The following is a 14841-nucleotide window of genomic DNA, read 5'->3' as shown; positions in this document are numbered from 1 at the left end:
AAATTATTTGCTTCATTTAAAATTACAAATTTTAACTCGCAATTTTTATTTCATGTTTTAGACCTGAAGAAAAAATTAAGCAGTTGGAGAAGAAAGTCAACCAGTTAATTGAAGACAGCTGCATGGCTCACAGCCATGGAGATCTTCAACTGGTATATTGAAATTTACATACGTCTACTGCCAATTATACCATTTCCTTACTGCCTGAAAAGTACCTGGGTAGACTCAAACATATTTATACGCACAAAAAATAAGAAATACCTGCTGTGGCGTTTTAGTAGTTTTGCAGGGACATTTTCCTAAACCTGTCTAATCCAACCACTGTACATACTGGCATTCTACATGAGAAATCTCCGCGTTTCTGACAGTCTAGGGATTTCCGATTTTTCTGACATCTAGGTAAATTATTATTATTTTTTTTTAATTATCTGGAATTTTTTATTTATTTATTTTTTTGCTATGCTTCGGTATACCACTTACACAAACCGTATAGTGTACGCATTTGTTATGCGATGGTTGATTGGCTGCTAAAAAATTATTCAGCCCTATCACAAGGCTGCTTCGTGTATGCTTTCTCTTTGTTCCTGCTATTTCATGATTTGACTATGCCGAGGCTGTTTGTAGAGCGCGACCAAGATGTCAACAAAAGAGATTGACAAAAATGTTAAGAACCGGTGGAACTGGAAGTGGCTAGACGCAGAAATAGATGTTTTTTTTTTTGTTGGGAAGCATGTTCGGAAGCTGCACGGTGCGGCAAGGCGTACCGCCTTCTTTGTGAGATGGAGTTAAAGTATGGCAGTCGAGGAAGACAATCTGGAGACGATCACTTCAAAACACCGAAACATAAAAACAAAGAGACCGAAAAGCTGAAAATCAACACAACTAATTATAAACTCCCAGAGAAGTTATACTTGTATTTTATTAGATCTGCTTAATTATTAATACGGTACACCCTCGCTATAAAGCCCTTCATTATAACGAACCTTCGGCTATACTGAACCATGCAGCCACATTGGAGCTACAGCATCGGAGGACAACGCAGCTCAAGGCAGCTTACAGGGGAAGCCCGCAGGCGCCCGGCCAGACCACAGGGGTCACTGGTGCGCGGTGCTCGGCCAGTTGTACGCTGTCCCCTGGGAGCGCCAGTCCGCGGTTGCATATATACTCGCATATCCTGCCGGTGCCATTCTGCGTTGTGCAGTTGTTGAATAACAATTAAATGTTTAAACGTCCACCCAATGAAAGAAAATGTGCGCTTATCAAAAACTGAACGTTTACCAAAACCATCAAAAAAAGTGCTAAGTGAACACATTTGCAAAAGTTGCCTTGAAAAATCGCAAGGCAAACCATTTCAGACATTCTGAAAGGAAAATATGCCTACTTAAAAGCAATATGGAGAAAACCTAAATGCCAAAAGAAAGCGTCTGAATCCTACAAGTGAAAGCAGAGCTCTAAATTGGCAAAAGAAAGGCCTTCAGTTCAATACATTTGTAGAGGGCACCAAGGCCACTAAACTTAAGTCAAGGGTAAAGTGTAGTATGTTGTGTAATTTTGTTTAGGATTCATATATAAAACTAATTATTAGCCACAGAAAGAAACAACACAGATTAACTTAATAAATATTTATTTGTTCAGAAAATACTGTTTTTTTTGCCAAAAGCTGTCCTATGTGGCTACCGGCTTGCTGGCATGACAGTGGCTTTTGTGCCCACAGGGTCAGAAACTGTTCAAAGGAACACAACTGTCATCCCCGAGACACACCGAGAGCAATTCAGGGCTTGGCAGACGGGGTAGCCATGCACCAAGGTGGCTAGATCTCTGACCAGGAAATGAAACCTCCCCATCGGCAATGCGGCCAATTGCATTGTCGCTGGGAGGTCCGCCAGCCTGGCAACAAGCAGAGTAGATTTGATTCAAGCCTGCAAGGATATAGCTCCCTGCGCAAAAGGCATTGACTTTTACCGGCACGCCATGGGACCATTTCGTTCAATTTTAATAGTGTATATTGTACACAGTTTAACATGAGGCACAATGTTGCATTTATGGATGAACCGGAAAAACATAAACTTATTTTTATCATGGAAAAATAATGGTAGTAAACACTGTAGTACAATGTACAAAGTATTTTTTTTAACCTGAATGAAGCTACTTACTTAAACATTTCTAAACTACTGACCTGAAAAAATTATCATGTTTTGCAGTGTGTGCAAGGTATTTTTTTTCATCTCTTTTCTGAGATTATATTATCATGCGGCAGAAATCCATATGTTTGAAGGGTAGTGTTTGTTTTTTAACCATGCAAATCACGTAATTATTAGGGATGGGGATTTTAAAAGTTTAAACGTATAAACTCTAAAGAAGTGGTTAAACGTTTAATAATATGCTAGAAGTATAACCGGTCACCAAGTGCATATTTTTTAATGTATTCATTTTAGTCATTTATCATCATATACAGTAGTCCGTCACGTATTCAACTGTTGTGGTGCCACAGTAAGGGCAGATATATAAAAAAGGAAGGGGTTTGACAGTTGTCTCCAAGTAGTTTTTCTAATTGGTGCAACAAAGATTGACACTGGGGCATGGTATCCAGTCCAAGTGGTAAGAAAGTTGATGACAAATGTTTTTTCTGATGTTAGTTATATATTTTTTAATAAAATGGCATCTCTAAATAAAAGAACGAGGGAAAGCCACTTTCGGAAGTAATTTGAGGAACCGGACCAGAACTGTGGTATGTAAATAAATATGCCAAACAAAATTGCTGTACCACAAAAACACAAGTTCAATCCTTCACTATTTGAAAATATTCAGAAATTACTGTGAATGGAGCTATTGATGGCAGTAAAAAGCAAACATCCATAATAAACAGAACGCTCTAGACGGCAACTTGCATTTATTTAGCCCTTGCGTCCTTGTGAATACGTATAACAGGATTTTAAAACCGTTTTTTTTTTCAATATTCATTCAGAGAACGCATAAGTGTAAATAAATTATGTGGCTTTAATTTACCAGTACACTTTTACTTTATCCAAATCATTTGTTTCGAAAAGAGAAAAGGGGATATTAAAAAAAAAGGATTTCCTGTTTGTAGCACCGATCCCTGAACAGTAGAGTTAGTATAACAATGTATTTGAATCTGTGCAGTTGATAGATTCTGTTCTTACATATGTAAGCTGTTTTTTTTTTTTGTTTGTTTGTTTGTTTATTATTACTATTATTACTGGTTTTGTTTTGCTCTTTTGAATATAATTAGGGCTTCTGTTTTTCGGGTTTTATTAATTGTATTTTTCAGTGCTTATTTTTAGCTATTTTCTAGTTTTATGTAAGTCGTTTTTTTTTAGGGCTTTCGTTTTGATATACTGTATGAAATTAGTGTTTTCATTTACTTTCCAAAATGCTTGAGCGTTTTTTTTTTGTATGTGTGTCAAAATATGTATAGTAACTCGACAGTACTTGCACACTTAAGTTGTACTTTCTTTCCTTTGCTGTCTTCCACAACGAAATCCCTATGGTCCGGGCACATTCTTCAGGGGTTTTTGTGTGAAGGCATTTTTGTACATTTCGCCACAATTCTGTTTAAATCCTCCGTATTTTAACTGTTCTACAGCTTTAAATCCCAACAAGCCTCCATCCTGATTGTAATCTCATTTTAAATCTCGCAGATGGAGTCTCCAATAGAAATTTAGGAATTTGCTCTCACTCAGTAGTTAGGGCGGGTTTAAAGTATTCAGAACGAATGAATCATAGCTCCAAGTCAAGAAGGCGGGACATTACCCAGCAGCACTGGGAAATGTATTTATTATTATTTTTGTAGTAGGTTTTATTTTTTTTTTAATGGGAAAAGGGTAAAGTGGTAAAGTCAACGTGAATAGATTAACCATTTCCACAGTTTTTCCGGTGTTTATTGGCTATCCACCGATTTAAATTTTTTTGTATCCGTGGTCTTTTATCAGGTTTTATCGGTTAAAACCGAAAATCAGAAACCCTAAATATAATATAATTAGGGCTTCTGATTTTCGGTTTTAACCGATAAAACCCGATACAAAAAACATTTACAAAAGAAATTAAATCGGTGGATAGCCAAAAAAACACCGGGAAAACTGTGGAAATGGTTAATCAATTCACGTTGACTTTACCCCTTTACCCTTTTCCCATTAAAAAATAAAACCTACTACAAATAATAAATACATTTCCCAGTGCTGCTGGGCAATGTCCCGCCTTCCTGACTTGCGTCTATAATTGATTCGTTCTGAATACTTTAAACTTGCCCCAACTACTGAGTGACAGCACATTCCTACATTTCTATTGGAGACTCCGCTTGCAAGATTTAAAATGAGATTACAACCAGGATGGAGGCTTGTTAGCGGTATATAAAACTCTCTTACAGTTAAGATACGGAGGATTTAAAACAGAATTGTGGCGAAATGTACAAAAATGCCTACACACAAAAACCCCATAAGGATTTCATTGTGGAAGACAACAAAGGAAAGAAGGTACAATTTTTAAGTGTGCAAGTACTGTCGACTTACTACTACTATACATATTTTGACAAAAAAACAAACAAAACGCTCAAGCATTTTTGAAAGCAACCAAAAACACTAATTTCATACAGTATATCAAAAACGGAAGCTTGAAAAAAAAAACCCCCGATTTACATAAAACATGAAATAGTTAAAAATAAGCACCGAAAAATACAATTAATAAAACCTGAAAAACAGAAGCCCTAAATATAATGTAAAAAAAAAAAGTTAATCGAGTGACAGCCCTAATTTCAACATTTACTTTGGTGTGTATATGTTTTTTATTTTATTTTTTTTACTTTGTAGTTATTTCTTTGCGATGTTAAAACGTGTTTTGCTTATTTAGGGTTTCTTTGCTTGAAAATACTAATACCAACTGTCTGTATACATTAGAATGTAATAATCAGTGCGTTTACATGAGCATAAGAATTCCGATATTTTTCTAAGTTTTCCGAAAACTAATTCCGATATCAAAAGTCAATGTAAACACAGTTTTTGGAAAATGTATCTGAATATTCCTTAGGTCCGTTTTCGGAAAACAGCACCTTGAAATTTCAGATTCAATTCCAAAAACGAACCAAATGTATGTCATGTAAACGCACTTTTCGGAAAACTTATTCTGATAGCGTACTGCACATGTGCAAACTTTGACCTTCATTCCTGCACGTGGTTTTAGAAAACAGAGACAATAATATGTAGTCAGTCTGCATGCATCCATTTGCTCCGTTGAATCGTATTTTTCGTATACTTGTACTTGCTAGAACCAAAGTCATTGTATTTTATCTTGCTCTTAATTGTATACTTGTACTGTGATTCTTGAAATGTATTTTTGTTTACGGCTGTAAGTCGCCCTGGATAAGGGCGTCTGCTAAGAAATAAATAAATAAATAATAATAATAATAATAATAATGTTAGGGATAAAGTAATATTTGTCCGTATGTATTTTTTGAATAGCCCATACTGAAGCAGCACATGTTTTCCAGCTTTAAAATTACGTGATAATTTAAAATAATGTCTGCAAAAGAAACTGGTAATATAGAACAGGATGAGCTGTTGGAAAGACTGACTGCACATTGTGGCGAAACTGAATAGAGGTATAGGATAGTAATCTTTGAATTTAAGACCTGATAAAGCACTTGTTATTGGATTGGTCTCCGTTCAATCACAGAAAAAATGTACGGTCTGTTCACACGGTGCCTAGGTAGGGTACTACAGTACTTTGCATGCGAAAATATCCTGCGTTTTCCGAAAACTTCAATCCATGTATACAGTTGAATTCTATTTAGACTTTCTATCGTTAATCATGTAAACCACAGAAAAGTGACGTTTTAAGAAAATAAGTTTTCGGAAAACATTAGTTTTCGGAAAACACTTTGTCATGTAAACGTATTGATAAATAGTGTGTGTGTGTGTATGTAGATATGGTTTAAACATTTAAACGCTGACACCTGCATAGCATGTAAACGTTCATAAAAATGTACCAAAAGCACATCCCTAGTAATTGTTATTGTTTGAGTCTACTTCCTAATTTGTTATGTACAGGCCATCATTTCCTTGAATAGACATACATTTTGATGGCCATTGCAGCAATTGAGAAGGACACTACGTAGGGTATCGTCACGGACAAGCTTTTTTCTGGCAGGAAGAGAGACTCAGAACACAGACAAGCTGCAGTGCAGCACTGTCGCGCATGTTTATTCACAAATACAAACACTAAACAAAACACAGTAACAAAACGAAGGGCACAAGAGCCAAAACAAACTGTCTGCACAAAAACTGACACACAGCACAGCACCCTCACTTTCACCAACATTAACACCCGTGATTACCTGTGACGAGCATAATTAATCATCACTTATTCAATTTACGGCTCCAGCCACATTCCCACGTGTCCCTGCCAACCCAATATCTCCCCCCCACACACACACCTGTGCATCAGCAGGACGTTCATCCTGCCACGTGCACCCATGGCAATTGTGTTGAGGTTTTGTTTACTATACTGTGTACATACAGTAATATATATATAGAATTTTAAGCATTCAGATAGCTTTAATTTTACCTTTTTTTAGGTATAGTATTAGATTTTTTACAGTAATTCTAATCCAGCTCACTGTCCAATTCAGTACAATTTTCTGGTCCCAAGCAACTCCGGTTTATACAAGTTTTACTGTATTTAATTTGTTACTTGTTTAAATAATATTATGTGTGTTCTGTATGATTCTCTAATAGGGATGTCACGGTATAAAATTTTGACGGTACGGTAACCGTCAAAAAATATACCACGGTTATCGTCGTACCGCGGTACAATGTCATTTTTTTTGTAATCCGTTTGTAAATGGCTATTTAAAGAAATACACTCAAGTCATTTTTTAACAAGAAAAATAACTTCTAATTTTAAAGTTTTAAAACAAATCCAACACACTGGTACTACAGTTCTATCAGGCACTACCTAACTGGAAGTAGTGTTCACTCCAGCTCACACAGGCTCAGCAAAATACTGCTGCTTTTTTTATTTCAAATTACTGTGGAGAAACACCAAAATATTAATATTTTCTGGGCTCAGTCTGGAACGACTGGGTAAGGATGTAACCACTGCAACTGAATACCCTCTTCATCTTTATCAGTTTGGACGGCATCCTATTAGTTAAGAGAAGCAAAGTGATACCAAACAATAGCCAATCGAGTGCTTTTTAAGACATGCAGTGCCCGCCCACTGATCTCTCAGCAGAGTGCAAAACTTAATGATGAGAAGATGGCACCTGCAAATTTATTTATTTATTTATTTTTGGACTGCATGTTAACAGCAACGAACACAAAGGAAAGAAGAAAAATTAAGGTGGTATGACACTGTTGCAAAGTTAAGCGGCATCTAGGGCCTTTTTTTTCCAATGGGAATAAAGTTGTATTAATTTGAGTACATAAAACCAAAATCCCTACAACACTATCAACTCGAGACGGCAACATATTTACAGTATTGTTTAAAATAAAAATAATACAAATGCCTGTAGCATCTTAGACTTGGTTATATAGTAAATAGACTTTTTGATTATCTGCATTGGTGTGTGCTTACTGCGTTTCTCTTGACCGATACGATAGAGAATAGCTACTGTTACTACTTTGGTTTGGTAAATTAATAGGAAGGCAGTGATGAAAAGTTACAGTGCCTTGTTCTTGCTGATATTTTAAAGTATTTGTGTTTCATTTTACTGACAATCACATTTGCTAGCGATCATTGTTTAGTTGGGCGGTTTACATTAAATATGGCATCACTTATTTAATAGCTTACTCGGATAATCTCATGCATGGTAGTTTTCAGAACTTGAGATGTCTGTTCATTAGTTAGTTCTAATGAACACAGTGGCTCACCGATGGACAAACGGTGAATACAAAAACACGCCCATATCACCTTAAACCGTGTGAACTCGGTAATCATGGTATATAAAAATGGTTGCGGTTTCAAAACCGTGGCAGTTTATACTGCGGTATCCTGTAAAACCGGTATACCGTGACATCCCTCTTCTCTAACATTCCACTTTGATCATTATTAGCCATGCTTACTAACTATTCCAGTGAAAATGTCGTTTTTCTGGAAAGATTACTCAAGGCTGATTGTGTGAAAGAATATTAGCGTTGCACAGGATTTAGTGCACAACAGGGAGAGTAAACTTAATTCTTCCTTCGCACTCACACAATCAGTGCACAGCACAACACTAATATGCTCCCACTCCACTTACTCACAAATTATGTTCGAATATTTAGTAAGCATGAAAAATGAGTAGAAAAAACAATGGAGATTCAAACATAATACAACACACATACAGTAACAGGAAATGTAAAATAACTTACTATCACAGAAAATAACAGCAATAACTCTCTAATATCCTAGATTAATACAATTAAATAATCCCTCTCTAACTGTAATCTTCTGAACACAGTTTGTTTGTATTCCAGTAAAATGTCTTTAGTAAACTCTAAATATTCTTTTTTTTCTTTTCATTTAGTCTTTGGAAAAGGCAAAAGAAGCTGGGAGAAAAGAAAGGTTTTTGGTGCGACAGCGTGAGCAAACTGCATCTGCAGATCACATTAATTTGGACCTTACATACTCTGTGAGTCACTCTCTTTTTTTATGGTAACCATCCAGCTAAAATACCCTTACCAGATGGCTCTTCAATGACAATGCAATGGTTATGTACTACAGGATGGTGGCACAATGGCAGCTACAATGCTGAGTCACTGGTACAGTGCTACCACAGATTTTTTTTTTTTAATACCAATTGGCAGGAACAAATACACACTGGTAATCCATGGCATACAATATTGCTGCTAGTGTGCTACTGTTTCAGGACCATCATTGCGGGTAATGCTGTGGACTACAAATGGTTCTGTATGGATTTCTTCAGTGCAATTCACTAACATTATCATTGTGCCCAATAGAAAAATAGAAGTTTTTATAGAAAATATCTGTATGTATTACAATTTAGGATAATGCCTAATAAAAGGATTTTTAGCAATTTGAATTGAACTGTTCTGTAGTTTTCACAAGGGGAAATTTAGTTTTTGACACCAGGTGGGGGCGCATTGCAACAAAAAATATAATCCCAGGCAGTATTGAGTAAAGACCATATAATACCCTGTTTACAGTGCCCAGCTGTATCGTCCTTGCTTACTCACTGTACTGAATTAAGAAATATTGTATACCAAAACTCATTGGTTGTTGCACATTCTTAGATGCAAATTGTATGTAGGTCTTATGATGTGGACTACTGTCTACCTAGTTCTTTTAAGATATGAAAGCCTATTAGAATAAACCTCAAGCCCCATGTAATCCCTTTCAGGACACTCCCTTGCCTTTTACATGTACTGTACTGTTTTAATAGACAGAAATACTGTAAAGAACTGTTTGATTTCATGACCCTGGTACACAAAGGGCCCTAATTTAGTTCTAAAGCTGTTTAAATTAATTGAATAGATATCAATATGTTTATAAAAGGTCATTCTGCCTTAGGAGAATTCATTTATTTGCTAGCCTAATCTCCTATCATGATTTTTTTCCTCTAGGTCTTGTTTAATTTAGCAAACCAGTATGCAGACAATGAAATGTTTGCTGAAGCACTGAACACATACCAAGTGATTGTGAAAAACAAGATGTTCAGTAATGCAGGTAGGGGACGTTTTAAATCAGCTTGTTTGTCAGTATCAGAATTTGATTTGAATGACCATCTCTGGATATAGCTACTCTGTTAATGCTCCACAAGCATGTTCTGTTGTACACGTAAATGTTGTTATTTGGTGTTTGTTTATAGTTTTGTCTGATAGCTACTTTCAAAAGTAGCTTTTGCTGTAGCAACAAAACATTTAGACCTACTTGCCACTGCATGAGCCAAAAAGATGTGCTGATACTGCTGACTCTTCAAACTCTGTAATAGCTCAAGTAAAATAGAAAGTAAAAAGGGATGGAATTTGTATTTTTTGTTATACTGACAATTTTACTTAGTTTAATGTAGGGTATGTCTTCTAAAGTGGTTGCCTGATATTCTTGACATTTAGCATGAGAATTTCTATGATATACTATGCTTTTTGTGGTACTGACACCTGCAATGTGTTTTCTATATCCTTGGAGGTGTACTTGTGCCATTTTTATCTGTTTCTTTGTCGTCCTATTTCCCCTTTGTATCATAGGACGATTAAAAGTAAACATGGCAAACATATACTTCAAACAGAGGAATTTCCCAAAGGCAATCAAATTCTACAGAATGGCATTAGACCAAATTTCAAATGCCCACAGGGACATGCGGTAAGCATATTATTGGTTGTTTATTTTCAATCAAATGTTTCGATCAGTTCAGTTCGTGACACTTTTTTTTTTTGTTTTTAATGCTGCCAATGCTAACTTATGGCAAACATTTCAATTTCAACAGGATTAAAATAATGCAGAACATTGGAGTTGTTTTTGTAAAGATGGGCCAGTATTCTGATGCGATTACTTCCTTTGAGCATATCATGAGTGAAAGCCCTAACATAAAAACAGGCTTCAACCTCATCCTTTGCTACTTTGCTATTGGAGATCGGGACAAGATGAAGAAAGCTTTCCAGAAACTGATCTGTGTTCCACTTGGTATTGATGAGGATGACAAATACATCCCTCCTAATGTAAGTAAACCCTCTGAAGCGGGGTATTTTACTGCTGGGACGAACATGACATTTTCATGTTTGGATATTCAGTTTAATGTGTAGACAAGGAATTGAATATTCTATCATTTGCAAAAAGTAATCAAGCAATTGTATGTATCACTGTATTAAGGTAGAAAAATATATCAGAAGTAAGAATAGGTTGTCAAGGCCTTAAAAAAAAAAAAGGGGAGGAAGAGTGCAAGCGGTCCCCCTGATTTGCTGGTAACTGCACTGCGGTTAGGAACCGCCCTGCTGATGATAAACAGGTATCAGGGCTTAAATAGAAGATTGACTTACTGATGGAGATAGACTGGGGGAGGAGCCTTCGCTTCTGCCCTCTGAACCACGCTCCAAGTTCACAATAACAATACTCGGGTGTACTTCTGCCATTTTATCTGTTTGTTGACAAAATGTTGATCACTATGCATAACATTTCCCTTGCAAGTTGGGTCGGTGTTTTTGAGACCCTGATTCTGACTCGCTTCCTAAATCTGAAGCACCATCTGAGATTTTCGGTACTGAATCTTAAAACAAAATAAATAAATTCTAATCCTGTGGGAAATATCGCCTGTCTGTCTGTACCTACATTTTCATTGTACTGATAACCTCATTGGCTCACTTATTTCAATGGTCTGATTTTGCTATTTTGTGTATTTAGTATGCATTTAGTGCATCTATTTTTTTATGATACTGATAGCCTTGATGTTGTATTTATTATTTAAGGATGACCCACAAACAAACCTAGTGATTGAAGCAATTAAGAATGACCAACTCCGACAAATGGAACGAGAGAGGTAACACATCTTTGGAATGTTATCAGACATAGAAGCAGAATTCTGACCCAGCACTTCAGGTCTTGTTTGTCCAGAAGTACAGGGTTAACATGTTTTTTCTTTTTTAATAGAAAGGCTTTGGCTGAGAAATACATCATGACTTCAGCCAAGCTAATTGCACCAGCAATTGAAACTTCTTTTGCAGCAGGATTTGATTGGTAAGTATCTGTCCTGCTTTTATTCTGAATGCTGTTGATGTATAGTAGGTTATAATTAACTTTTACATGGCAAATGTAATGTATTTATATATTTGAAGGATATATACATTACTCTCCAATAGTATTACGTGAATAACTGCAGAATGACTAGGGGTGGGGCATTTATCGCCCATTTTATCCAACTAGGACCCCCTGCTCACTACCATTACAGTAGTTTACCGTTGTACGTTTGCAGTTTTGCCATGCCTTTCCCATGGTTATACTATGCATTTACCATGGTTTGCCATGTTTATTAATATGCTTTACCATACCTCGCTATTCTTTATTTTTACCTATGCTTTACCATGCTTCCACTATACTTTATTACACTGGTTTTACTATGGTAAACCTTTATAAGGGTAAATACACTCGGGGTGTGCAATTCGTATCCCCGATGCCCCGGACAACAAGATTTGTGGGACAGACAACAAGTTTTTATTTATTTATTTTTCCTATTTTCGTTCTATTGCTAGTAAGAGACTGGGTATATTTCTAGAGAGCAACTGGGGAAAAGCTGATCTTCTGTTGGTTACAAAGAAACCCAGAAATGGCTGCCTGAGAGCCTCTGGCAAGGCAGACTAATCTTTTAAACTTAAGATATTATTTACATTTTTTGTAAATTAGCAAATAAGTGATGCTGCTTTCTTAATGCATGAACCTGACATTTAAATACAGCAATCTAGTAAAGTTACAACAACAAAAAAACACCATAGTCTAAGGTATTAGTGGATTAGAAAAAATCGTGTTGTGTAATATATAAAATTATTTCTGAATCAATTTTGTGGTCACGCGTGTACAGTACTGTGGCAGAGAGGTTGCAGTGCGCAGGTGCATGGTGATGTCACTGACCAGGAAGCAGGACTAAACAAAAGGTACGGGGCTGAAACGGCCGCAGCCGTATATTTATTAAATTAAATAACAAAAAAAAAAACCACTTAACACAAAGGAAAGGGCACATGGGCCAAAACAAAATAGACAAACACAGACCAAAAAGTATAATCAAGTAAATATTACTATAGCAATTGATTTATATTATTCACAGGCTCACGTCTCGTCTCTCCTCCGACACCCTCTTCTAATGAGCCGGGAGTTTTTTTTTATATCTGTGGCTGGAGCCTTAATTACCTATTTAATAAATTACCTCATTAAGGCTCCGGCCACATTCCCACAGGTTTTATTGGGATGGGGAATTTACCCCCATCCATGTTCGCTACACTTTACGAGACCGGCTTTTTCGCCGGTCTCCAATAATACAGGAGGCTGTGTGGTCCAGTGGTTAAAGAAATTGGCTTGTAACCAGGAGGTCCCCAGTTCAAATCACACCTCAGCCACTGACTCATTGTGTGACCCTGAGCAAGTCACTTAACCTCCTTTGCTCCGTCTTTCGGGTGAAACGTAATTGTAAGTGACTCTGCAGCTGAGGCATAGTTCACACACCCTAGTCTCTGTAAGTCACCTTGGATAAAGGCGTCTGCTAAATAAACAAATAATAATAATAATAATACAGACGGACGGCTTCGTCCGCCTGCATACAAATACATTATATACTAATAATAATACAATACAAATGTAATGCATATATAGATAATGTGCACAAGGGATGTCTAAAAAAAATTCACTCAATTTTAGTGTTGCTGACCTTGTTTGCTATTTACCATATTTACTTTTTATTTATTTAAACACTATATTTACTAGATTTGAATATTAGTGATTTTAGTTCTTTATTGGAAAGGCACAATCCATCAAAACTATTAAAACATGAAGACTGACAAATGTTTATAATGATAGAAATGAAATGCTTATATATGAGATTGTCTGTACAATATTGTATTATTATTATTTTAAAATCAAATACAAACTGTAAATCTCATAGCAATGTGTTTATGTATTAATTAATTTATGTATTTATTTTTCAGTGAGAGTAGTGCAGGGAAAAAAAAGCCATCAGGGTATGAAACCAAGATCACCCTGCTGCAGCAGTGTTCATGTTAGCCATCATGGGACAAGATGTTAGATGAGGAAAAATAGCTGTAAAATGTTGTACACTGTTTAAATTTATCTGTGATGCAACAAACTAAGACACCTGTACATCAGGAGTTGGATTCAGCTTATAGAGAAAGAGTGGGAAAAAAACAGGCAGAAACTATTTTTATATTTGAATATCTCCAAAATATTGCTTATTATAGTTGTACTCTTAGTATGTTACTTACATGTACTAGCAAATGTGTTCCAAACTGCACTGAAAGGAACATTTCCTTAAAGTATGTTATAAATTTGTTGAGGTGAGGTCGGGTCACAGGGAACCTTTTGTGTATACTGAAAAAGTTAGTGAGCCAGTCAAGTTACAAGGTTAGATCCGCCCATGTTAACTCTCACTGGCTAAAGTCGCCCACCTGCTGAACATTCTATACTGCCTGTGGCGACTATAGTCACCAGAAATGCATTGATTGTTTTTTTTTATTATTATTATTATTTTCTGTCCAATCGTATGTTCGTTGCTAGGTAAAATGTTGCACATTCATAAAAATACACGTCAAAGTAATGAAGTCTCGTTTGTATTTTGTTTAGAGAGCATATATCGTGATGTCATGATCTGAAAGACGAGAGTTGTAGTAGGCGATTATAAAATAATAACTCACAAGTATTGCTTATTATAGTTGTACTCTTAATCCCAGGACACACCAGCGCATCGCGTCGCGTCACTTTGCCTCGAGTCACTTTTTGATAATAATGTGTTTCAATGAGATCGGACACACCGGCGCTTCGCTTCGCGTCCAGATTTCTCCAAGAGCAATTTTTGAAGCGCCGCTTCACTGACGTGTGTGCTGTCGACAGATAGCAGTCAAGATCTGCGTGACATCACTAGACAGTAGAAAATGGAGGAAAAGCCCGCCCCCTAATCAGAAATAGAATCTGAGCAGAAGAATGTTTAGGTAGCTAAGCATAACTAAAAATATGTACAAAGCACAGGCATCCTACGTACAAAAAATACAAGCATACACACATGCATAAACTAATAATGTAATTATCTATGTTTAAACACAAGGTAGGCTACAAATGATTAAAGACAAATGTTCTTTATTTTAATTAATTATAAATTCAGCTGACTCTGAGCTAAATTTT

At 36.2% G+C, this 14841-nt stretch overlaps 1 protein-coding gene across 3 annotated transcripts in view; it reads left to right on the top strand.

Moving 5' to 3' along the window:
- ift88 (intraflagellar transport 88 homolog) overlaps positions 1 to 14841 on the top strand; it is a 115248-nt gene that overhangs the window by 5505 nt on the left and 94902 nt on the right. For 2 of the 3 annotated variants that reach the window (XM_034011769.3, XM_034011768.3), the window contains exons 8-14: positions 62 to 152; positions 8519 to 8623; positions 9576 to 9678; positions 10197 to 10311; positions 10436 to 10667; positions 11412 to 11482; positions 11593 to 11679. In XM_034011769.3, coding sequence (XP_033867660.3) covers positions 62 to 152; positions 8519 to 8623; positions 9576 to 9678; positions 10197 to 10311; positions 10436 to 10667; positions 11412 to 11482; positions 11593 to 11679 — 804 coding nt within the window. Of the gene's footprint in view, positions 1 to 61; positions 153 to 4325; positions 4491 to 8518; positions 8624 to 9575; positions 9679 to 10196; positions 10312 to 10435; positions 10668 to 11411; positions 11483 to 11592; positions 11680 to 14841 lie in introns of those variants that run through there. The other variant, XM_059028763.1, reaches the window with a different exon arrangement.

Source organism: Acipenser ruthenus, chromosome 8 (genome assembly GCF_902713425.1).
Source record: "Acipenser ruthenus chromosome 8, fAciRut3.2 maternal haplotype, whole genome shotgun sequence".
Taxonomy (NCBI): Eukaryota; Metazoa; Chordata; class Actinopteri; order Acipenseriformes; family Acipenseridae; genus Acipenser; species Acipenser ruthenus.
This window is presented reverse-complemented; position numbering and strand designations above follow the sequence as displayed.